This window comes from Lactuca sativa, chromosome 6 (genome assembly GCF_002870075.4).
Source record: "Lactuca sativa cultivar Salinas chromosome 6, Lsat_Salinas_v11, whole genome shotgun sequence".
Lineage (NCBI taxonomy): Eukaryota > Viridiplantae > Streptophyta > Magnoliopsida > Asterales > Asteraceae > Lactuca > Lactuca sativa.
In genome coordinates this window covers 55,390,455-55,414,872 of record NC_056628.2, presented here as the reverse complement: position 1 = coordinate 55,414,872, position 24,418 = coordinate 55,390,455, and the positions used below count along the sequence as shown (strand labels likewise).

Here is a 24,418-nt window from a genome sequence, read left to right as displayed (position 1 = left end):
AATTGCTCTATTTACCTTATAATATAATAAAATATATGTAAAGTAGATTAAGAAAAGTATATGAATGAAATGAACATATGCAAAGACATAATTGCTCCATTTTTTGTACTTCATTTACTTTCTATTTACAAACTCATTACCACTCTCATCAAAATGGTTTTCTTCACTTTCTTTTAACAACCCAAGAACGTCAAAAACTACGGATCATGGGCTATCATCACCAGAGAAACTAACGACATCGGTAACGCCTTTGCAGAAGGTGATTTATGATGAACAACTGGACGTGAGTATTTTGGTGAATAATGTGGGGGTGACCTATCCTACGGCTAGGCTTCTTCATGAGGTTGAAGAAGAATTTTGGATGAATGTGATGAAATTGAGTGTGATAGGATCAAGTTTAGTAACAAGAGTTGTGATTGAAGGAATAATTGAGAGGAAAAGAGGTGTTGTTGTTAATATTGGTTCTGGTGTTGCCATTGTTGTGCTAGCAAACTGTAAGTTGTTTGTTAATTGTATCTTTCTTTCTTTTAATTCGATCCATGGTTCTCTTTTTTTGTTGTAAGATCAAATTAAAGGTATATATGGTTTAACTCTATGCTACCTATGCTACTTATGCCGCCAGCAAACTGTAAGTTGGTCGTTAATTGTATCTTTCTTTCTTTGAGTTCGATCCATGGTTCTCCATTTTCTCTCTCTTTTCAAACTCATTACCACTCTCATCAAATCGGTTTTCATCACTTTCTTTCCTTTTTAAATCTTTTATCGAAATAATTAATAATGCTTTTCGCAAACCAAATCTTGCATTTAACCATTTTTCATTGCTAAAATATGTTATCATTCATTTTCATATAGTCACTATGTTAGAAAATTCGTACATCATGAACTTTTTATCCTAATTTTGTTAATTATGTTATATTTAGTTTGTTAGATAAAGTGCATGATTATCAATTTTTTTCTTTTTAACCAAAAAAATATAATGTTATTATAAGTAACTTTCACTCATATAAAAAGTCATACACTCACACACACATATGGAATACAATTAGTAATTGGAGTACATATACACTTACACTAAATGATACAAATGTCATTAACTTTTTACTATTCCGATTTTAACACCGTGTTTTTTTTTACAATTAACCGACTATGTTTTCAATTTGTTGCAATTCTAACCAGTTGACCGGTTTGCTTCATGTCATCAATTGTCATAGTTGATGTGACATGATGACATGTCAGAAGCGAAAAAAGTGGCGTTAAAGACACTATGTCTTTATTTTTATTTTTTGCAATTTTGACACTAAGTTTTTGCTTTTCGTAAATGAAATAAACATATCCAACTTCCACCCCATCAATGAAAATCGTCGTTTGTATATAGTTTTTGTTTTTCTTACATTTGTAATTAAGATTTGAATTATAAAACCTTAATTTGACACATTATATACCCTTCGGTTTCACTTATGCCTTAATCCAATATTTTTACCGGCTTTTTTGCCCTCCCCCCTTGTTTCTCCAAACTTGTCTCGTGTATGTAAATAACTTGTTTTCATAACTCAAAACCATGTCTGCCGTTTGGTCGTAAAAACATTCCTAGTTCATGTTTCTTGACTCAAAATTAAACCATATATGCCTTTAATTTGATCCAAAACGGAAAGAGAACCATGGAGCGAATTAAAAGAAAGAAATATACAATTAACGACCAACTTACAAATTGCTGGCAGCATAGGTAGCATGGAGATGGTGTGAAGGCACAACAATGGCAACACCAAAACCATTATTAAAAATTGCACATCTTTTCCTCTCAACTATTCCTTCAATCACAACTCTTTTTACCAAATTCGTACCTATCACATTCACTTTCATCACATTCATCCGAACTTCTACTTCAACCTCATGAAAAAGCCTAGTCGTAGGATAGGTCACCCCCACATTATTCACCAAAATACTCACGTCCAATTGTTCACCATGCAAGTGAATGTGATAGGTACGAGTTTGGTAACAAGAGTTGTGATTGAAGGAATAGTTAATAAGAAAAGAGATGTCATTGTTAATATTGGTTATGGTGTTGCCATCGTTGTGCCTTCACACCATCTCTATGCTACCAATGCTGCCAGCAAACTGTAAGTTGGTCGTTAATTGTATCTTTCTTTCTTTTAATTCAATCCATGGTTCTCTCTTTTTGTTTTAAGATCAAATTAAAGGCATCTATGGTTTAACTCTATGCTACATATGTTACCTATGCTGCCAGCAAACTGTAAGTTGGTGGTTAATTGTATCTTTCGTTCTTTTAGTTCGACCCATGGTTCTCCATTTTTTTGTACTTCATTTTCTTTCTCCTTTCAAATTCATTACCACTCTCATCAAATCGGTTTTCTTCACTTTGTTGACCACCTAAGAACCTCAAAAACTATGGCTCATGGGCTTTCATCACCAGAGAAACCAACGACATCGGTAATGCCTTTGTAGAAGGTGATTTATGGTGGACAATTGGACGTGAGTATTTTGGTGAATTATGTGGGGGTGACCTATCCTACGGCTAGGCTTTTTCATGAGGTTGAAGAAGAAGTTTGGATGAATGTGATGAAAGTGAATGTGATAGGTACAAGTTTGGTAAAAGAGCTGTGATTGAAGGAATAGTTGAGAGGAAAAGAGGTGTCATTGTTAATAATGGTTCTGGTGTTACCATTGTTTTGCCTTCCCACCATCTCTATGCTACATATGCTGCCAACAAACGGTAAGTTGGTCTTTAATCGTATCTTTTTTTCATTTAATTTGATCAATGGTTCTCGCTTTCTATTTTAAGATCAAATTAAAGTCATATATGGTTTAAATTTGAGTCAAGGAACATGAACTAGGAATGTTTTTACGACCAAACGGCAGACATGGTTTTGAGTTATGAAAACAAGTTATTTACATACACGAGGCAAGTTCGGAGAAACAAGGGGGAGGACAAAAAAAGCCGGTAAAAATACTGGATTAAGGCATAAGGGAAACCCAAAGAGTATATAATGTGACAAATTAAGGTTCTATAGTTCAAATCTTATTTACAAATGTAAGATCAACAAAACCTATATACAAACGAAGATTTTCATTGATGGGGGTGGAAGTTGGATATGTTTATTTCATTTACGAAAAGAGAAAACTTAGTGTCAAAATTGCGAAAAAAAATTTAAAACATAGTGTCTTTTACGTTACTTTTTTCACTTCTGATACGTCATCATGTCACGTCAACAATGACAACCGATGACCTAATGCAAACCGGCAAACCGGTCAACTGGTCAGAATTGCAACAAATTGAAAACATAGTCAGTTAATTGTAACAGAAAAATCACCGTGCCATAATCGAAATAGTAAAAAGTTAATGATTTTTTTATCATTTAGTGTAAGTGTATATGTACCCCAATTACTAATTGTATTCCCCTATATGTATATGAGTGTGTGTTTGACTTTTTATATGAGTGAAAGTTACGTTTCGGTTCAAAAGAATTTTTTTTTTGATAATCATGCATATTATCTAACAAACTCAATATAACATAATTAACAAAATTATGATAAAAAGTTAATGATGTACGAATTTTCTAACTATATGATAATGAATGATTACATATTTTAGCAATGAAAATGGTTAAATGCAAGCTTTTGGTTTGCGAAAAGCATTATTAATTCTTTCCATAAAAGATTTAAAAAAGAAAGAAATTGAAATCGAGTTGGTCGTCCATGGAACTTGATGGCCTAAACCTTTCCTCGAATAGCAGCCCTAAGCTTTTGAATTGTTGCTACATCCGTTCTAAAAGACTTGGCAAGAACGACATCATCAACGTCTGGTTTAAACAAAGTTGACGGAACTGAAACAAGAGCAGTACTCGCACTACCAAATGCAGCTACAGCCATGGCTGTCTTCTTCATATCAGCATTATACTGGTAATGAACAAGTCCCTTTGGAAATATGAACATGTCTCCAGTTTGTAGGGTTTGAGTGTAAAGCTTATTCGTCGTGTCCACAAAACCAACCTCGAATTCACCCTCCAACACTAAAAACAAGCCAGTTGCATGGGGTCTCGTATGTGGTGGACTCACTCCTCCAGGGGATAACCGTAGCACCGAAAGGGAAACGCTCTGGCCGTTTAGAGCCGGGAATTCCGTCATGCTGGCTTGAATTGCTGTAGGATCCATTGATCTGTTGAAAAGAACACGGAAATTGGTGTAAGTGAAGAAATTTCCATCAACTACTGTCACGTGAGGCGGAACAATGTAGTCAAATAGAATGTCAGGATCGCTAGCTCGAACGAGCCCATTGATGGCCATGGTGATAAAAGCTGAAAAGAGAACTCCTTTCACAATGAACAAAGCCATTATTTTAAGAAAATTTGTATGAGAAGTTCTTAAAGTACGCTGTTCTATGATTTCTTGCGTCTTTATAATCTAAAAAAGGTTTTCTTTAACTTTTTTAATTGTTGATTGTAACAACTGTAAAGAAGCATCGGGGTTATCGAACTATGAAAGGCATAAACAAGAAGCCAGTATAACCAGCGAGGGTACGTAGCTAGATTATATATTTTGGCCCTACTTGCTTGGTTTCTATTGGGAAAAATATGTTCGAGGTTAATTTTCCAAAAAAGATCAACTCCAGAAACAAAGACTAATGATTCATATAAACTAGTATTTATGCGACACCGTACCGCACGTTACGGCGGAGAACACATTTGCAATTAATAAAAAAGAAGAATTTAAAAAAATCTTATGCAAAGAAAATATAACTTTAACGGTCGGTTTAACTCTTTTGCAATGCGTACATCAAATATAATTTACAAATATCAATGGTGCACATAGAGCTATGTGACAATTATATCATATCAAGCAGATTAATCAAAATCAAGTTTGATCCAAACAATTTTGTATTGAGGAAGCGGTCAAAAATAAGTTTTAAAAGTTTTTCTTATAGAAATTAATAAAAACAAAAATAATAAAAAAGTTATGTAAGATACAGAAAACGTAAATTTAAAACATAGTAGGAACTAAAATCATAATTTATACAATACAAATAATTTACTTTTAATATATATATATATATATATATATATATATATATATATATATATATATATATATATATATATATATATATATATATATATATATATAGAGTGAGAGAGAGAGAGGGGGGGTTAGGTTCATGTGTTTCTTATATTTATTGTGTTTTAGCATGTAGAAATAAGAATTTAGTAAAATTAAATAATTATATAATTAAATAAAGATAGATATTAAATGATTTCGATAATATTGCATGTATATTAATTGATATTCAAAATTATAATTCTCTTTTTTATAGAAACTAATTAAATTTGTTATTAATGTCATCAATAACATTCTTTCATAATGAATTCGCATCTAGGTTTCATGTATGAGTTTATGTTTTGTTTAGCGATTCACTCACTTATATTACAATAAAGTTGCATGAAATACGAAAAACGAGAATGTATTCTACTAGATTACACTCTCATTTTGTTACAATATACTCTAATTCTCCTAGAATAATCTCTCATTCTACTAGAATACACTCTCGTTCTCCATGTTCTAGGCAACTTTTGTATTTTGAATGAGTGGGTCACGAAACAAAGTAGGAACTCATAAATGAAAAACTAGATACAAATTCATTGTGAATGAATATTATTACTAATATTAATGACAAATTTAATTAGTTTTCATAAAAAAAAACAATTATACTTATGGATATCATTTAATATACATATAATTATGGAAATATTTAATTTTTTTAACGGCAAATACCAAGCAGAAGCCCGGGTTCGAGCTCCTTTACAGGGCAAACCCATACCTTTTTTAATGGGATTCCAAAGGAAAATTCCCTATGAGAGGCCACCAATGGGAGTTGAACTCCCCACCTTCCCCTCAATGGTTACAAACCCTACACCTCTTTTCCAGCTTTGCTGGGCTTCATTGGTTGGAAATCATTTAATATCTATCTTTATTTGACTTAATAATAATTTAATTTTTACTAAATTCTTATTGGTGAAATCTAGCATACACCAGATGTGAGAAGCATTTTGAACATATATATATATATATATATATATATATATATATATATATATATATATATATATATATATATATATATATATATATAATCACCTAGTGGGAAATGGCCCAAAAAAATCCAACGAGTGATTAATAATCCTGTTAGACATAAAAAGGTACCTATCATCTTCTTTTCTGACAAATCATATAGTTTTATGCTTTCATTGTCCAATAAGGTTATCAAATGAGTTATAAGGGAAAATGACTCTTGAGGGTAATTAACTTTTGCGTTTGTACTCATTTGGTCCCTTTTCTTTTTTTTGTATTCAATATACCATCGAACTTGTTGTTGGTGTTTACCATAGCCCTTTTGACCGGCTTTTGACCTGTGATAGCCGGTTAAAGGGTTATGGTGAACACAAACAACAAGTTCGATGGTATATTGAGTACAAAAAAAAAAGGAAAGGGACCAAATGAGAACAAACGCAACAGTTGGTTACCCTCCTGATTCATTTTCTCTTTACTCATTTACAACAAATCCCACATCATCTCCTACTGATATTAATGACTTTATGAGATTCATTATTGCTTCTCTTCAAAACATAACCTACGAAAGGACATTATTCATACATGTACAACTTTGTAATGCACTTGAATATTTATTAGGGGAATCTTGACTAAGCATGTGCATTTCATGACTACATTTACATTTGCAATCAAATGATTTATCGTATCATGGATTCTAGACAAGTCTACAAACGAGTGGAATCACAAGTGATGTGATTTTTGAGTTTACTTAGCTTTAAGATCGAACTCATGGGATAAGATACAACATCAATATGTACAATATCATGCTGCTTTTGTAGACACATCACCATAATATTGTACATATTGATGTTGTATCTTATCCCATGAGTTCGATCTTAAAGCTAAGTAAACTCAAAAATCATAGCACTTGTGATTCCACTCGTTTGTAGACCTATCTAGAATCCATGATATGATAAATCATTTGATTGGAAATGTAAATGTAGTCATGAAATGCGTCTGCTTAGTCAAGATTTCCCTAATAAATATTCAAGTGCATTACAAAGTTGTACATGTATGAATAATGTCCTTTCGTAGGTTATGTTTTGAAGAGAAGCAAGAATGCATCTCATAAAGTCATTATTAATATCAGTAAGAGATGATGTGGGATTTATTGTAAATGAGTAAAGGGAAAATGAATCAGGAGGGTAATCAACTGTTGCATTTGTTCTCATTTGGTCCCTTTCCTTTTTTTGTACTCAATATACCATCAAACTTGTTGTTTGTGTTCACCATAACTCTTTGACCGGCTATCACAGGTCAAAAGTCGGTCAAAAGGGCTATGGTAAACACCAACAACAAGTTCGATGGTATATTGAATACAAAAAAAAAGGGGACCAAATGAGTATAAACGCAAAAGTTAATTACCCTCAAGAGTCATTTTCCCGAGTTATAATTACAATTCAAACAATCGAAAAGAAAATATGATTGAATATACGCTCTAAAGTTGAAAGTATCATAAAAATGTAAAAAAGGGAGTGAATCCTCTAAATTAATATTAATTAGGAATTAGAAATCGGGAATTTAATTTATTTTTATTATTGGATCTATTGTATATCTTTTAGAATATGTCATGCCGCCACTCGAACTCAAACCAAGATGCTCTAGCACTGCTTCATAAGAGCAGTGTGTCTACCGATTTCACCATAGTGGCTTACTCAAACTAATAATAGCCAATTTATAGTCAATCGTCGATATTGAACAAGTCATTTCAATCAAATAAGTTTTTTTTTGCCAACACTCAAATTGATTTAAAATATGAGTTCAAAAGTCAATTTAAAGGTTCTTTAGTTTCATTTATTATGTGTCTGCTAATTTATCTTAGTCACTACTAGAAAACAACAAATAGGAGACACCATATATAATACATATATAATTAGTTTGGTATTCTAATGGGAAATAGGATTACATGATATCAAAGTAATCGTATTCTATTAGGTATATTAGGTATATGATATCTGAAATATAAATTAAAAAGAAAAAGGATACATAATAATTGTATTCTATTTAGTATATTATATTTGAGATATAAAATACACTAATAAATCGACCATATTCTATTTGATGTAGATTATTTTGTTTTATTCCATTTTAGTTTAAATTTTCAAACATTGGTTTGTATCTAAAAACTCGCATTTAATATCTTTTTATATAAAAATAAATTAATAAATCAATCCTTGTTTATCTAAAAAATCTTATGCAATCCCTATTTTTACAAGAAACCCTATTTTATATATATATATATATATATATATATATATATATATATATATATATATATATATATATATATATATATATATATATATATATATATGGATTTTCTAATATATGCCCTAAGGGCACATATAAGAAGCATTAATTGATGATATACATTACCATAATTAATTATAAAATACATTAATAATAAGAAATATTACCATAATTAAATGTGAAGTGCATTAATAATTTCCATAATAAATGTATTTCAAATTTAATTATGGTAATATTTTTCATAATTAATACTTCTTATGTGTGCTTTAGGGCACATATTAGAAAATCATATATATATATATATATATATATATATATATATATATATATATATATATATATATATATATATATATATATATATATATATATACACTTCAACCCTATTATATTCAAATTTAAATAAATAACATTCATCTTTTTCTAAATCAAATAGACACCCTACTTAATCGATGACCTAGCTACTTGGTTGATTGAGGTATGTTTTTTTCCCTTTAATAATCTTTATACAATTACATCATTTACCAATATATATATATATATATATATATATATATATATATATATATATATATATATATATATATATATATATATATATATATAGGGGATAAGGAATATACATTACAGCCCCACCAAAGCTTAGGTACTAAACCTCTAAAATATGTCGTTTTAACATGCTAAATATACCCGGTTTGGTTTCACTTGGTAAATATATCATTCTCCATAACATTTCTTTCTTTAATTGTCATTTTATCACCTCCGTTTTCTTTCCTCAATTATCGTTTATTACATCATCCAAGTGAACATTAGTTAACCCTAAACCTAAACCTAAATCCTAAATTTAAACCCTAAACTCTAAAGCTAAACCCTAAAGCCTAAATCTAAATCCTAAACCCTAAACGCTAAACCCTAACCCTAAACCCTAAACCCTAAACCTTAACCCTAAACCCTAAACATAAACCTAAACCCTAAACCCTAAACCCTATTGTGTCGATCTTGAATTTGCATCTTGAAGTATTAATCGTGAATCCATTAACCGTAATCGTTATATAGTAAAACAATATATTTTCAAGAGGTTTAGTACCTAAGCTTAGGTGGGGCTGTAATGTATATTCTCTTTTCCGATATATATATATATATATATATATATATATATATATATATATATATATATATATATATATATATATATATATATATATATATATATATATATATATATATATATATAAACACTTCAACCCTATTATATTCAAATTTAAATAAATAACATTCATCTTTTTCTAAATCAAATAGACACCCTACTTAATCGACGGCCTAGCTACTTGGTTAATTGAGGTATGTTTTTTTCCCTTTAATAATCTTTATACAATTACATCATTTAACAATCAAATCAGTTTTCTTTTAGTTAGCAGTTGATATTATATTTATGTTTATTTTACGTAGTTTTGATTAAAATTAGATTAAATCTATTAGCCTAGATTTTAGGTTTTCGTCTAAAGATAATAACTTAAGTTTCAGAATAATCACGGATGAATGTATGCATGAAATTGAAAAGATTAAAAATCATGGAAAATCGGTGTTGGCTTATGATGACATATTTAAAAATATATTATACACTTGAAATTATTAAAGGTTAATGGGGATATGATCTTCGAGTTCTGAATGTTTGCTTTTGAAAAATTTTATAAACACAAAAAAACTTGCAAAAGCTTAAAAATATTGTCTATTTTTAAAAAGATGTATCCAATTAAAAGTAATAAAAAAATGGAAAAACTGCAATAAAGTCCCTACAGATTGGTCTCATAATCGATTTAGTCCTTATATATTCTTTTTATTCAATTAAGTCCCAAATACCGGTAGTCGTATTCAATTTAACCCTTTGACCCGGTCAACAGGTCATCCAACTTTCAAAAATTACATTTTTGGCCCAGATTTCAAAATTTATTATAAATTTGGTCCAAAATTTACACTTTGTGCCCATATTTTAATTTTTTTTTTTTTTACAAATTTGGTCCAAAATTTACTCTTTTTGCCCAAATTTTAGAGTTTTGTTATGAGTTCATCTTAACTTTAGTTTTTTTTACAACTTTTTTTCTCAAAAATTTGTTTCTAATATGTTTTTTCTTTATAAACTCATATTTATACAAAAAAAACATATTTTCACATAAAAATCTTATTTTTTCTACATAAAAACTTTTTTTAAACGGTTTTTTGTATATAAAATATCTAGTTATAAAAATAGGTTTGGATTATTTGTGTGATATCTCTTAAAAAATCAATTAAGAAACTAAAAGTAACCCTAAATTATAAAAACAGGTTTGGATTATTTGTTCTTTAATCACATTTATATGAAAGTTTAAACTAGTTATATTATATATGAAAGTTTAAAATATATATAATATAATAATATTTTATTTTATTCATAAGAATTTTTTTAAGAAAAAAGTTAAAACCATAACTTTGATATATTTTTTATAACTTTTTAATAAATATATTATTTAAATAAAACATATCCATTCATGGCACGTGTCCGATCTAGGTTGTGATTTTTTATTTTCAATCAACCTTTTCTTATTTGGATTATTTATAATCTTGTATTTCCTTTATTATTTAATGTTTGGTATATGAAATATCGGTTGCAATTTATTATCGATAAACATGTTTTTAGGGGAGTGAGAAATGACCAAAAATACTAGCAACATAAATATATAAAATATTATAACTATCAATAACACAATAGAATACTTTAATTAAAGTTCTAAAGAATTTACACATGAGTTTGGTTAAAAAAAATTACTCAAAGACCTGAAAAATGCTTGAGTTGAGCTTCACAAGGAATTTTTTTAACCAAACTCATGTGTAAATTCTTTAGAACTTTAGTTAAAGTATTCTATTGTGTTATTGATAGCTATAATATTTTATATATTTATGTTGCTATTGTATTTTTGTTCATTTCTTACTCCCCTAAAAACATGTTTATCGATAATAAATTGCAACCGGTATTCCATATAACAGACATTAAAAAAGAAAGGAAATACAAGATTATAAATAATCCAAGTAAGAAGAGGTTGATTGGCAATAAAAAATCACAACCTAGATCGGACACGTGTCATGAATGGACATGTTTTATTTAGATAATATATTTATTAAAAAGTTATAAAAAAATATATCAAAGTTATGATTTTAACTTTTTTCCTAAAAAAATTCTTACGAATAAAATAAAATATTATTATATTATATATATTAAACTTTCATATATAATGTAACTAGTTTAAACTTTCATATAAATGTGATTAAAGAACAAATAATTCAATCATGTTTTTATAATTTAGGGTTACTTTTAATTTCTTAATTGATTTTTTAAGAGATATCACACAAATAATCCAAACCTATTTTTATAACTAGATATTTTGTATACAAATAACATTTTAAAAAAGGTTTTTATATAGAAAAAATAAGATTTTTATGTGAAAATATGTTTTTTTTGTATAAATATGAGTTTATAATAAAAAACATATTAGAAACAATTTTTTGAGAAAAAAAGTTGTAAAAAAACTAAAGTTAGGATAAATTCAAAATAAAGTTCTAAAATTTGGGCAAAAAGGGTAAATTTTGGACCAAATTTGTAAAAAAATTTAAAATCTGGGCCAAAAGTGTAAATTTTGGACCAACTTTGTAATAAATTTTGAAATCTAGGCCAAAAATGTAATTTTTGAAAGTTGGATGACCTATTGACCGGGTCAAAGGGTTAAATTGAATACGATTACCGGTATTTGGGACTTAATTGAATAAAAAAAATATATAAGGACTAAATCGATTATGAGGCCAATATGTAGGGAATTTATTGCAGTTTTCCCTAAAAAAATCTACAAACTTATAGATTTTAAAATCATTGATGTTTTGTAACATCCGGATCTCGAGGAAATTCAAAATTCAATATTTTAAGCATTTAGGGTTGCCACGACGTGGGGAAAGGCGTTATGACATGGCACTCAAGAAATATCGTGACTCATTTAAGGCCGCCACATATTGGCAGCTGGCATAAGGCCAAACCCTAAATTTTGGGGTTTGCACCCCCTATTTAAGGGAATGTGATGGCTATGGTTGCTCACCCTCAGCCTCCATCACACTCTCTTAGCCTCCAAGCAAACCTTAACCTCCATTTTTGCTCCCTAAGCTTTTTTGTGTTGATTTTTAGGGATTAGAAGAACAAGAAGGTGACTTTTAGACTTGGATTCAACAAGTAACTATTCTCATCATCGTGTTGTGCATCTTCTGGACTCTTGTAAGTCCCCAAGTTCCAAGCTTTTTGGTTTATTATGCATGGATCTAGGTTTCTATGCCTTATTCTTCATGTTGGCACATATTGGAGTATTGGGATTTCATAAAGTTGCCAACTTTATGAATCTCTAGAGTTCCTCTATGGTTAAGAGTGTTGAATCTAGAGTTTTATTGAGTTTTGAACTCTTACATGAGATCTTGGCCCCTTTTACTCTATCTTGACCTAGCTTAAGTTCAAGACATGCATTGGACATGTATGTCTAAAAATTATGGATTTTTATGTGACTATAAGGTGCTAAAACGTTTTGGAATGGGGATCTAGTAAGTCTTCAAGGAAAAGTGGTTAATGGGTTAAGCCAAGTCATGTTTTTGCCTTATTTAGACCTAGAAGTGAGATCTCTATCTCTTGGAGGGTCAAAAGGGATAAAGTTGGAAACATTGTCCACTTAGACCTTAGAAATGACAAGATCCGCTCTTTGGAGTTGTTGAAGTTGGAAAGAAAAATAACTTAATGGTTTAAGCTGCCTAAACCAGTCCCCACGGTGTATCTCAGGTTATCATGACGTGACGACTAGGTCAAGGCCCGATTGTCTTGTTGTTTAGTGGCCATGGCGTGGCCAAGGATGGCCACGATGTGGCAACCTGATTTGGTTGACTTTGACTTTGACCAAGTTTGACCTAGGGACATTTTGGGTATTTTGAGTTGTAATTAAGTTTAAGTCACTATTTGTTGTATATGTGACCTATAGAGGTGACAATTAGAGCAACATTTTTTTCTGCTATCCATTCAGATTATGAGGTGAGTCTTCTCACCACACTAGTAGGTCGAAGGCACCAATGCCGACCCAATGGTTTGTATGTGTAGAATGTATGTGACTATGTGATTATTACTAATATGTCTGTGTGATATATGCATGGAGCCAACCTGGGCTCGGAATCATTATGGACTCGGAGTTAATACGAACCCAACACAACTACTTGTTACATAGGGTTGATACGGACCCGACACGGCAACGTGTTGTTATATTTATATTTATTTTGTATGTGGTATTTTGGGGAAGCTCACTAAGCCTTGTGATTACAGCTATTTTTATGGTTTGAGGTACTTTCGGTACAAAAGGGAAGGGTCTGACATGATAGCACAACATTCTCCCCCTCATATTTCCACAATCATGATTTCTTTTACTCTGATGTTTTAGATTTTTTTTTATCCTGGTTGTTTTCAAAACATTTGATGTGTGGGATTGATGAATTTAAAAATGAAAATTTTTATCACTATTTTGGGACGTTACATGTTTTAAAAATTATATTAAACTAAGAAAACAAGATAATGGGAAACGAAATTTTGTTTAATTATATACATTATGTTTACTTCAATAAAAAGGATAATTTAAGATTTAAAAGTCTATAAATTGCTTACTAGGTGTAACACCCACTTCCTGGTACGTATTTAAATTCAAGTAATTTCATGTTTTGCATTGGGACTCAGTGAGTTGGAGGCCCAACTCGTCGAGTATACTCAAATTTTGATCGGGAGGATAAGTGACCTACTTGATGAGTCAGGAGACCGACTCGGCGAGTAGGGCTATCTGGACAAAATCCTAATATTTAGGGTTTGCACCCTATTTAAACAACTTATCTTGTCTCAACCCAGCCTCTATTGTCCCTCCCAGCTCAGAGAAACCCTAAATCGAAACCATAAACTTGTTTGAGTGTTCTTGAGCCATTTTTGTGTGTTTGTGGTGATAGTGAAGCTTGAGAAGGAAGAATGAACTTGGAAGTTCGAGTGGAAGCAAGTAGATCTAGAACTTGTGCCCCATTTCCAGCTCACATGAGGTATAAAGCTGAAACCTTGACCATCTATCTCTTAGATCTCTAGTTAGGGTTCATTTCTACCACTTCTAAGCCTTAGAGGTGCCATGCTCAGAATTTTATGGTTCATTGAGGGTATAGCTTCAGATCTGGAACCATTGGGGGTTCTTATGGCATAAAGGTGCCAAATTTATTGCCATAAGCACCCCATGCATCTTGTAGACTTCATTCTAGAGCCATTTGGGCCAAATACATCATGCATGGACGTCAAGATTGGAACTTTACGTATAATATGGACCCTAGGAGGTCAGATCTATGGTTTAGATGCATTAAGACCGATTAAAATCGATCGTATAGTTGTAGACAAAGAGGGGCTCAGCGAGTCGCTTAGGTGACTCGGCGAGTCAGGACGCAGTTTCCCCCAAACGTCTTCTGGAATTGGTATTTGGTTGAGTTGAAGGAAAACTCAGCCTGTTGGGGTTTGTTATGGACTTGAAGATCGAAGGACTCGACGAGTTCAAGGAGGAACTCGGCGAGTTCAAGGCATTGTCCCAACCACATGAAGATGGACTCATCGAGTTCAAGGAGGACTCGGCGAGTCATAGACTAAACACCTTCATATGGATGAAGATGAACTCAACGAGTTCAAGGATGAACTCGGCGAGTCAGTTGAAGAATGTCTTGATGTTTTGTTGAAGGAGAAATCATCGAGCTCTTGCTAGAATCGACAAGTAGGAACAGGGTTTTAGCATTTTATGTACGTGGGGACTCGACGAGTTGGTAGACCAACTCAGCGAGTCTAGTCAACCAGATGGTGAGTTTGACCAAGGTTTTGACCTTGACTTTGACTTAGACTTGAGTTGACCGTTGTAGGGGTTATGAGTATGAAATGGTAACTTAGAAAGGATGTTGTGTGGGGATTGAGGAGTCGAGAAGAGCTGATTTCCATATCGAGGACAGTGCAGACACTACACAACATTGAGGTGAGTTGCCTTCCAGTAGAGGTGGGTCTACGGCCACAATGTCGGCCCACCAGCAGGGAATGTCTTTAGATGATTGACTTTGTGATAATTTTCTAAGTTTGCTACTACCTGATGTGTTCTATGTGCTAGTATAATATATTATATGCGAGAGTGGTAGGAGGGGAATAGTCCCGATTTGGTCGTTAGGACCAAAGGGTAGGTCGGACACCCCAAATATGTATGACAACATGATTATGGTATGTTATTATGTGATAGTGGTGGGGGTGAAACAGTCCCCGTGGCCGGTTGAGATAGACCGGAGGGTAGTCAAGCACCCCAGAATGGCCTGACACGGGTAGGTCAGCACCCTAGAATGGCTTGACATAGGTAGGTCAGCACCCCAGAATGGCTTGACATGGGTAGGTCGGGCACCCCAAAATTGCCCGATAATATGTATGATTGTATGGTATGTGGTATGATGGGGGAGCTCAATAAGCTTTGTGCTTACGGTTTTTTTTTTTCAGTTTTGATTTCAGGTAACTCTTCGTCTAAGGGGAAGGAGCTGACGGGGTAGCAGCGCATCGCACACACATAATTTTGCATTTGAGATTTTTGGGATTGCACTCTGACATTATTACTGTTTGACGATATGGTTTTTTTTGATACATGTAACTATGTTTTATGAGTTAATATGATATACGTAATGTTTTCCTCTAACAAATTTTATAAGCAATATAATTACAACAAAAAAAAATTGGTCTGGATTTTTTGATTGTTACAAGTTGGTATCAGAGCTTTGGTTTGAGGAATTCGGGCACACCTTCGGGGTGTCTAGACTCAAATAGAGGGCTTGAAATATTTTTACAAGAAAATGGTTTTCTAAACTTTAAAAATAAGGAGTTTTGAGAAAGAATAAGGTGTGTGATCCGTGCGACCGGCCGAGCTCAAGTAAGTTTTCCACAAGATACCCATACATGATATGTTACGTTATATGATATGATTATGAGAACTGCATGCTAGACTAGGGCTAAGGATCTAGGGAGGATGCCTTGTATGCCTATTATGTGATTATGAGAATTGTGTGCTAGATTAGGGCTAAGGATCTAGGAAGGATGCCTTATATACCTATTGTATGAGCTTATTGAGCTATATGCTAGGGCTAGTTAGTCAGCAGTATGATAGCCTGATTAGTTTATGTTTGGTTATGGTTACTCGATGCACGAATGCTGCTTGCTTTGTGCTTATAGGGGTTCCAGCTAGCTTTAACTAACCAGTAAGCGAATATGTAATAGTATTCGCAAGCTAGTTAGGGAAGGATGGTAGGGACTCCTTGTGCAGCTGATAGCAGAGAGTAGGTTGGAGAGTGCCCTAGGACAAGCCTAGGATGAGGTTATTTTGGAAAGCAGTATTAGTGAAAGGGACTTGGTGAAGTCAAAGAAATCCTTGAGAAAAGTACGGATAGATGTGGAAAGTAGTATAGGCCCGTACTACTAGCAGCAGAGGATTCGTACTCGAATCAAGGAGGAATAAGATAGAGCCAGGGAACTTGGAGAGTGTGTGAGACCTCTCGAGAGTATGTATAACCCTGACGTTTATGTGTTTTATTTCAAAATGGTGATTACGCGTCATGGAGCAATAGGTCCAGGGTCTGGATCAGGATCAGGATCAGGCTCGGGTGGGGGATCCGAGCAGGTTGATGACGGGCTATGCGAGTTCATCGCGTTTGAGATCACGAGAGATATCCATGAGGCGACCCCGCTCATTTCCAGGTCGAGCAAGGAGGGGATTATTGAGCTGATGGAGGATCGCCTCCGGACATTCAGGAGTGACTTGGCGTCCAGCCAGTCAGGGTCACACACATTGTCCTTCAAGGACTTCAGGGGAAGTGGTGCACCAGACTTTCATGGGGCGAAGGACCCCATTGCTGCTAGAAGATGGATCGCAGTCATCGAGTCTGCGTAGTTGACGAGCTTCTGCCCGGAGGGGTCGAAGGTTCGCTTTGTTGCGGGTTGTTTGAAAGACAGAGTTAGGGATTGGTGGGAGTCGATTGGTGACTCACTAGGAGCCCCAACCATCGAGGCTATGACTTGATCGGACTTGGTGACTAGGTTTAAGGCTGAGTTTGCACCAGCTGTGGAGCTTCAGCAGCTGCCCAGGGAGTTTCTTGACATGAGACAGACTACTAAGTCAGTGGCGGAGATCACCGCTAAGTTCCGAGAGAGGGCCTTGTTGGTACCTTAGTATGCAGGGGATGAGGAGATGCAGAAGACTCGCTATCATGATATGTTGAGGGCTGATATTCGGGAGCATGTCAGCTACTCAGCCTGCCCGACCATGGAGTCCATGATTGCTAGGGCGAGGGAGAGGGAGATTGATTTAGAGCACCTCGGGAAGAGGAATGTAGAGACAGAGCAGGTTACTGGGGTTTCGAGGAAGAAACCCAAGGGATCCGACCCTAGGTCGAAGGGCCCGCCGCCCAGAGCCGCTACAGGAAATGTGGCAGGCCGCATGAGAGAGCTTGTAGAGCGGGATCATCGGGCTGCTACAAGTACGGCAAGACGGGACACTTTGGCAGGAATTGTACTGCCCCTGCCCCCACTATTCAAACATCATACCTTATTTGCTTTCATTGCAAATCAGAGGGCCATAAAAAGGTCAACTGCCCTAGATTGACAGCAGCAGCAGCAGCAGCAACGCCACTGGTGGCGCCAAATCTAGCGACTACTCGAGTTACGGATGGCTGGAAGGTCAAGTCAGAGACTTCGGTGGTGAGGAGCCGAGCATTCCAGTTGACAGCCGAGGAGGCATGCACCGCAGCCGATGTGGTGACGGGTATGATTTCTTCTCTCTAACTTTTATTATATGTCGATTGTTATATTGATGTGCCATGTTATATGTTTTGTTTAGGATCGTTCCATGTGAACGGTATCTCAGTTCAGGTGTTGTTTGATTCGGGTGCTACCGATCATTTGTCTCCCTTGCGCTTAGCAAGAGGTTCCCTGAGTCTTCGGGCATGGTGAATTGCGCTCTAGAGGTCGAAATTATGGACGACCCATCAATGCGAGCATTAGAGGTTTTCAGGGATTGAGTTTTGAGGTTGTTTGAGGAGCGCTACTTGGTAGAATTGGTTTCCATACCATTGTGGGGGAACAAGGTTATTATAGGCATGGATTGGTTGAGCCCTAATGGGGCAGTGATCGAATGTGCGCATTAGTTGGTCTGGGTCAGGACCCCAAGTGGGGGAGAGCTGGTGATTTAAGGTGAGAGGCCACAACGTGGACCAACTTTATGTTTAGCAGCGAGAGCTAGGCGCTATCTCCAGCAGGGGTGCGCAGGGTCTGTCGCCTATGTCTTGGATACCCGGGAGGCGGGTAAGGCGACTGTGAGTGACGTACCGGTGGTACGAGAGTACACGGATTTATTTCTAGAGGAGCTGCCTGGGATACCTCCGGAGAGGCAGATAGAGTTTAGGATCGACCTAGTCCTTGGTGCGGTTTCGATAGCCAAGGCACCGTATCGGTTGGCTCCTCCTGAGATGCAGGAGTTGTCTACACAGCTACATGAGCTGTTAGACAAGGGAGTCATCAGACCGAGCAGTTCACCCTGGGGAGCCCTGATTCTATTTGTAAAGAAGAAGGACGGGTCGCATCGGATGTGTATAGATTACCGGGAGCTAAATAAGGTAACGGTGAAGAACCGTTACCCACTCCCGAGGATTGATGATATCTTTGACCAGTTTTAAGGAGCATCTTGGTTCTCCAAGATTGATCTACGTTCAGGTTATCATCAGATGAGGGTCGGAGAGGAGGATATGCACTGCCATAACCATAACCATAACCATAACCGAGATTAAATCGGAAATGGTAATATAGCTTGATATAACTGTTGAAGAAATAGAGGAAACAAGTAACAGAGTACATTTCTAATAGGTGTATTCAAAGCCGATGTCTGATCAAGAATTATTTTGAAAGTATGATGTGTTATAAGGTGCATTTTTTGCATAACATCACATTCATAATCTTCATTACTCCTATAATTATAAAATGCATTTTTCCATTTGCTCCCATAAAATGATATGTTAGGTGTCGTTAACTGCATCTTGTGTTTAGTTCCATATTATCCAATTAGGATATCATTTATAATAGTTAAATAAACTTCAAGTGATAGTTTTTTCTCCGATAGCAACAAAAAAGATTAATGATAAAGTGATGTATGAGATAATGTGCTGAAAAACCATAAGAAACACCTTTAAAAGAAAATAAAAAATTAGCTTAGACTTGAAATACTGCAAGAATAACCTTAATTAATGAATATATATATATATATATATATATATATATATATATATATATATATATATATATATATATATATATATATATATATATAAAGTGTAACATTGAATTTAAGCAGAAAAACATATTTCACATGTTTTCTCCAGTGAAGGTTGCCAAGTCTTTCATATATTTTTGATCAGGTAATGAAAACATGCTGAATATATGAATCTCATAAGGAATTATCTAAATGAGGACAGTGAGTATTTTGAAAAACCTTGCATCACACCTAAAAATTTATTGCCATTTGTAATAAGAAACACTTTACAACAAACAGTAAGAAAAGAAACAGAAATAGTTTTGTAATAAAGAAAAATGAATTATAATTATAAAAGATGATACTTATGTGATATTATAACAATATAGTATTTTTGTTCACTTTAGGGTATGGTTTATACTTTATAAAATCTGTGCTTATTGGCAAATGACAATTTCTGAAGAATCTGTTATCATTATGAAGTTTTTTGTTCAGTTTAAAGTGACAAAGATGACCAGACTGAAGAATCTATAAAAAATATCAAATAAATCATACATGTAATTTGGACAAAAAGGTCGAGAATGTAATTTTGACTAATAAAACTCATAAAAACTCAAATTTTCTTGTAAATGAGTCTGCTCAAAACAGGAATATCCAGATTGCCCCATTATTGAATACGCATTGGCATTACATCGGACATGTGGCGGGAATAATGAAAAGCATGAATTTACACCACATGTTCAAGTCAAAACTAAAAACAAATGATGTTGTTAAGTGTTAACATAAAAAAAAAAAAGATAAATAAATAAATAAAAAAGTGGAATTACTAACTTTGTGTAGTTGATGATGATTTTGTAGATGAAACTCTTTCAAAATCAACCAAAGTAATCAACCTACTGAGATGAAGAATGAAATAAATAGAATTCTTATATATACATTAAATTGAAGTAGAAACTTGGAAAAGATTAGTACATGTCGATTTGTGTATGCCGATTTGGATGATTGAACCAGTCACGTGATTGATAGCATGGTAACTCAAAATCCATATAAGAAATTGCCCTTGATTTAATTCAGGAAGGAGTTTCGTGCTACTGAAATGCCAATGCCAGAATCAAAGCTCATTGATTTTGCCCTTATTTCTAGGAGATTAGAAGAGAAGGAAAGAAACGCTTGATTCTCATTCTCACATTTAATTTAATTTAATATAATATAATAAATACTTTTAACATATATAAGTTAGGCTAGACGGAGTGGATACGGGAAGGGGGGTGAGGGAAGCTTCCCTCACTCCTGCACACCACTCCGTGGGTGAGGGAAAGAACCACGGGAAAAGAAGTGGGGGGAGGGGGGTGCCGCACTCTTTCTCCTTACGCTATTGGCCACCTTTTTTTTTAATTTTTTTTATTTATTTTTTATTTTTTAATATTTATAAAATTATATACCTATTATAAAAATATAAAAAATATATCAAAATTCATAGTTTTTAATTCCCTACAAAATAAGTATAATATATATATGAAATATATTAAAAAAAAATGAGGAAAGAGCTTTCCACCCATTCCTTGGCTTTTAGGTGAGGGAAAGGAAAGTGAGGAAAAAAGGAGTATGGCCCACCAAAAGTGAGGGAAGAGTCCCTCCCACACCCTCCGGTCTTAGTAATATGTGGATTTTTTATTAATCTCTCTTGTCTCTCTATTAAAAGAATTTGTGTGGCATTTGTTATATATATATATATATATATATATATATATATATATATATATATATATATATATATATATATATATATATATATATATATATATATATATATATATATTAAAATTTTTCTTCTCATATTCTTTAAAATGACACATGTCTTTTTCTATGATTTTATATTTAAATTTAAGGTCTTCTCAATCCCTTAAAACTAACATTATTAGAAGAGATTATAAAATTCAAAATATTTGATAATGAATTACTTAATCTTTGATAGAAAGAAATAATCAATTATAAATAATCTTCTAGCATTCATTTTTTATGAACATCCTTGTATAAATTTGTTTAAAATATTTTTATAATAATTATTATCTATGTTATTTTAATTTATCAACCATGTATTACATAGGTTATAACTTAATTAACAATGGAATGATGTAGAATTAAAATAATTAAAAAATCTCACACAATGACATATGTCAAAATTTTAATGAAAGGACATGTGAAAAAAAAATTTGATTTATTATGGCAAATTAAATCATCGATTCAATTTGTACAGTGAAACTAATCCAATAAAGGTGCAATAATTTTATTCAACCCGTAGTAGGGTTAAATTTGATGAAAAAAACAATGTGGCCTATAAGAAAGTTTGAAATAAAAAATGATGAGCCTAAAATCGGATAAGCTTGATTTAGAGTTGATTATTTAATATAAAGTAAACTTAAGTGGTTTTTTATACCTACGGTTAGATAAACATATTCACTTTTACCATGTTTTTCTTTAATAGTCAATATGTTAATGTGAAATGTTGATTTTTTTTTTTAAATAGTCAGTATGTTATTATATAGGAAAATCTTCCGAAAAGTCCTAAAATTTTACCTTAATTTACGAAAAAGTCCTAAACTAAAATTTGTTTACGAAAAAGCATGAATTACCGGTAAAAATGACGATTTGACCACTTTTTTCCGGTTTACCGGGTTTATTACTTACATGTTTCACTAAAGTCCCATTATTTTACCCTAATTTGCTAATAAGTCCCAAAATAAAATTTATTGATGATTTCGCCATTTTCTTTATGTAACATACATTTTATCAATTTCATTGCTGACTTAGACACCTAGTTATTAAGTTAGCTGGCAAGATGAATATGATTGGTTATATAATGTCACATTTACTGAAAAATTTGATATCTATCTCATTGGCTCATTTATGAGTATGTATCTATGCAGCAATGAAACCAATAAAATGTGCGTTTCCAAGAAAAAAAAGGCAAAAAATAAGTTGATGTCTGATGAGATAGATATATTGGGTTACATAAGATTAGATAGACAATTTGATATTTCTTATAAACGTAAAAAATAACACAGTTGTTGCTAGTTTATGTAATTATTGTAGTCGTCGTTGGATAAATTTTATGTTCCAAAAAGATATACAATCAATCAGGATATCAATTTTTATGCTAAACATAGCATTATATAACTAAACATATTCATCTCATCATCTCATTTAATGACTAGGCGTCCGGGTCATCAATGAAACCGGTAAAATGTATGTTAGATACAGCAAAGGGCCAAATTATCAGTAAATTTTATTTTGGGACTTATTCGCAAATTAGGGTAAAATAATTGGACTTTAGTGAAACAGGTAATTAATAAAACCGGTAAACCAGAAAAAAAAGGGTCAAATCGCCATTTTTACTAGTAATTCATGCTTTTTCATAAACAAAAATTAGTTTGAGACTTTTTCGTAAATTAGGGTAAAATTTTAGGATTTTTCTGGAGATTTCCCTATTATATATTCATATATAAGACAAATTATTCAAAAAGTAAGTTAGGAGTGTCTACCTACAACATCTATATCCATGTCATGCATATGTTTTTACTAAATACCAATTTTATAATTTACAAATGGACCTTTAAACTTGGATGTATGAACTGCGTCATGCTAGCGATGATATTTAGGTTGCTTGAATTTTTTTTTTAAAGTTGCTGATGATCATCATAATTGTAAAAAGTTTAGTGAAATTAAACACAATACAAGAACATATGATATGTTATCGGTTTATGAATGGTTATATATGTTGGACACGATATGGTGAGTTATTTGTTGATCGTAACACAGTTGATACTAAAAATAATGGTGATAACGTTGATGATTCACAAAATGACAATTCTAATAAAATAGATGACATGCTACATGATATCGAAAATAATATTCATGACAAACATTATGAAAATTTTTAACAAATGTTTGATTATGTTGAAAAGCCATTGTATGTTGGTTGCACTAAATTTAGAAAAAAAAAATCGTGCTAAAAAAAGCAAACAATTGTTGGAATGATAAGATTTTGATGGACTTGCTAGAGCTTTTACATAACATGATCCCCGAAAATAATGAGTTGCCTATTTCATTATACCAAGTAAAACTTCTATTGTGTCTGATGGATCTGAAAGTCGAAAGAATACCATGTCCAAATGATTGTATGTTATATAGAAACGAACATTCTAATATACATGAATATATTACATGTGGAGCGTCAAGATATATGAAAAAGAAATAAATAGAAGTAAACAAGGATGTGAAAAAGAACCCCCCCCCCCTTTTGCAAAAGTGTTAGGGTATTTGACTGTCATACCAAGATTAAAGCGGTTATTTGCAAACGCTGAAGATGCGGAATTGATACATTGGCATGCCGATAAGCATACAATAGATGGAAAATTAAGACATGTGGCTGATTCTCCTGAATATTGTTTCTGATTTTTAAGAATTTGGTGGTGAGATTAGAATTATTTGGTTTGGGATTAGTTAAGATGGAATCAAACCATTCTAGAAACATGAGTAGTAGTCATAGCACATGTCCAGTTCTTCTATGAAAAAAGGTAAAAGCAAGTATGGTGTCTTTCTTGCTCGTTCTTGCTCTAAATCTTTATTGAAAAGCTAAAAAGTGTACCTACATAATTAAATTTAGTAGATTTGAT

General features: G+C 33.0%; 1 protein-coding gene across 1 annotated transcript; it reads right to left on the bottom strand.

Annotated features, from left to right (window-relative positions):
* Positions 1–3,507: 3,507 nt before the first annotated feature.
* On the bottom strand, positions 3,508–4,701 carry LOC111905422 (germin-like protein 9-3). Its single transcript, XM_023901119.3, has one exon. It carries the CDS (start codon positions 4,348–4,350, stop codon positions 3,730–3,732), a length of 621 nt encoding a protein of 206 aa, XP_023756887.1. The 5' UTR covers positions 4,351–4,701; the 3' UTR covers positions 3,508–3,729.
* Positions 4,702–24,418: the final 19,717 nt, after the last annotated feature.

Bases quoted from the DNA above. Each gene is read 5' to 3' on its own strand.
- LOC111905422 (XM_023901119.3), bottom strand. From the start codon at position 4,350: ATGGCTTTGTTCATTGTGAAAGGAGTTCTCTTTTCAGCTTTTATCACC.